This window comes from Plectropomus leopardus, unplaced genomic scaffold, assembly GCF_008729295.1.
Source record: "Plectropomus leopardus isolate mb unplaced genomic scaffold, YSFRI_Pleo_2.0 unplaced_scaffold10603, whole genome shotgun sequence".
Classification (NCBI taxonomy): domain Eukaryota; kingdom Metazoa; phylum Chordata; class Actinopteri; order Perciformes; family Serranidae; genus Plectropomus; species Plectropomus leopardus.
Window position 1 is genome coordinate 1 of NW_024611178.1, and position 2,888 is coordinate 2,888.

At 39.6% G+C, this 2,888-nt stretch overlaps 1 protein-coding gene across 1 annotated transcript; it reads left to right on the forward strand.

The window, feature by feature from the left end:
• Positions 1-1,305: 1,305 nt before the first annotated feature.
• On the forward strand, positions 1,306-2,865 carry LOC121963247 (protocadherin alpha-8-like; the record flags this gene model as incomplete). The annotated part of the gene is made up of 1 exon (XM_042513564.1): positions 1,306-2,865. A coding segment is annotated over one exon (1,560 nt), but the record flags the coding sequence as incomplete, so codon positions are not given.
• Between the last annotated feature and the right edge of the window lie 23 nt (positions 2,866-2,888).

A 2,888-nucleotide genomic window follows, 5' to 3' on the forward strand; every position in this document is an offset into this window, starting at 1 on the left:
AACGGAGGAGACACTTTTACCAGAACTCAAACGTTACCTAATAAAGAAAAGGTAAGAGTATAAAAACTTGATTATTTGTTTACCTGGGTTGCGATGTGAGCTATTACGTCCCAATTTAAACAAAAAATCTAACCATTGTGCTTGTTTTTATGTTGGGTTTGAGTTTGCCTCTGTATCATGTCTTAGTCTTTAAAGTCAAATGTACGTTTCCATATGCCATTGTATTCACTTGTAAAAGCTGCCTAAAAAGTGTCGTTACGTAAAAGTTAATTACCTATTATTAAGACTTCATATTTAAAATTGAAGTCACATGTACACCCATGGATATGTGTTGAAAACAGTGCATTACTTTAGACAGCTTACCACAGTCAGAATAATTTATTCCTTCTACTATATATTTGTTAAGGAGACATTTAAAATTTCAGCAGGAGCAACAACATTTATGGCGGACATTCAGATGATAAAATCAATTGTTTTTTTGAGGAACGCTCATTTCTTTCATGTTGCTCTCTTTCAATGTCAAACTGTTCTTGAATTGACGCTAATTTGCGTAAAAAATGTGGATAATTGCAGCCCTCCAGCTCGAGATTGGTTTGCTGACAAATAACATTTTGTGAAGACTCGTATGCACTACTTTCCTCTATTAGAATGCACAAAGAACTGGGATGTGGTGCTGAATTCAACTTTTGGATGATAGTTCGACATAAAATTAGAGTAAAAAGAGCAGACCGCTATAGATAGTTTGTGTATTTGTTGACTTGCGAATCTTTAATTTGTTAGTTTGGCTCAGCAAGGGCGTTTAATGTTGGGCCTGGAAAGTCATAGAGCACTTGCTTTATTGCCTAAATATGTTGTGTTGTTCCCAAGAAGGTGAAACAATTCACTTCTGTGTGCTATTCCTGGTACTTTATTGAACTTCGGATTAATCTTTTTGAATACCATGCTCCATCAGCATTATGATGCTCTATCCATGGTTCTGAAATATGTTGATGATTACACTCTGCTACATTATAGGGCTTGGCAGTACAATCAGTAATAAAAAGGCTGTCATGTTTGTCATTTATAACTGACAGGAATTACTTCAGTGATGGTGTTTTATATGGAACCTGTGACTGACTGTTTATTTCAATGCATTGTAGTTACTTTAAATAGCCATAGGGCGACGCTATAGACCGTAACTCCGCTAGCAGGTTGCTGATGTACCGAGGCCCCTCCTACATTAAAAGGATCACATTTTCTTGTCAGTGCTTTGTTAGGATGAGACGCAGGACGAAGAATGAACATACACAATATCCTGGCATATAAATCGGTCTTTCAAGCGCTATTTTGGTCTTAATACGCGAAAGGCACATCAATATAAGGATCTATGCTTTGCTCTTGTTGTATGGAACTATGCATCTGCCGGAAAGAAAGACATTCATCGGGATATATCTAGTGTTTTTTGTCTTGGAGTACAACCGGGGAGCGGTATCAGGGCAGCTCTCGTATTCCGTCTCAGAGGAGGTAAACCCGGGGACTTCTGTTGGAAATCTCGCCAAGGATTTAAATCTCAATGTGCAGGATTTGGAGTCACGTGCGTTTCAAATCGTTGCTGGTTCGAAAAGAAAGTATTTCGATGTAAATTTGAAGTCAGGTTTTCTCTATGTCAGTGAAAGAATAGACAGAGAGGAGCTCTGTGCGAAAGCTGCAAAATGCACACTAAATGTCGAGGCTGTGATTAATAATCCGCTGAAACTATACCGGATTGAAGTAAATATTCTTGACGTTAATGATAACCCTCCATCTTTCAGTGCCAAATCACAAACAATTGACATAGCAGAGAGCATATTGCCGGGTGCTACATTCCCCGTGCTGTCGGCCTATGATGCTGATGTGGGGAAAAATAGTATTAACACATACAAGCTGAACCCTAATGAATATTTCTCTTTAGCGGTGCACAAGGGGGAGAGTGTGTCAGCCGAATTAGTTCTCCAGAAAGCATTAGACCGAGAAAAACAGGCTGTAATTAAACTAACACTGACCGCTGTCGATGGAGGAACACCTCCAAAATCAGGTACGTCAGAGATCATTATTTATGTGTTGGACATAAACGATAACATCCCGACTTTTGCCAAAACCCTGTACAAAGCAAGTATTAAAGAGAATGCACCACTTGGTAGCACAGTGATATCAGTGACTGCAACTGACGCTGATGAGGGGCCAAACAAAGACATTGCATATTTTCTAAATTCGAAAGATCAGGACCATGTCTTGGACATTTTTGAAATTGATTCAGAAACAGGAATAATTATCGTTAAAGGAAATATTGACTTTGAAACAAATCCTGCCTTCGAAATTCGCGTGCAGGCTGCTGACAAAGGCCAGCCTCCATTAACAGCACAGTGTAAAGTACTAGTGGAGGTGGTGGACCTGAATGACAATGCGCCTGACATCACGGTGACGTCACTCCTCAGCTCCGTAAGGGAGGACGCTGAAACTGGCACTGCCATTGCACTTGTTTCAGTTCTTGACAGAGATGGCGGCAAAAACGGTGAAGTCAAATGCGAAATATTGAATTCGGTTCCCTTTAAATTAGAGACAAATTATAAAAATTATTATTCTTTAGTCACTGCTGGAGCTCTGGACAGGGAACTCATTTCACACTACAATATTACTGTCAGAGCTACGGATGAAGGTAAACCCCCTCTATCTGCTACCAGTGTGGTTTTTATTCAGGTTTCTGATGTAAATGACAACACGCCCTGCTTTTCAGAGACTGTAATTAATGTGTATGTGAAAGAAAACAGTCCAGTTGGGACTGTTTTGAAAGCAGTAACTGCAACTGATGTTGACATTAGAGAAAACGGTCAGGTGAGCTATTCATTAGTCAGCGATAATAATGTCACGCC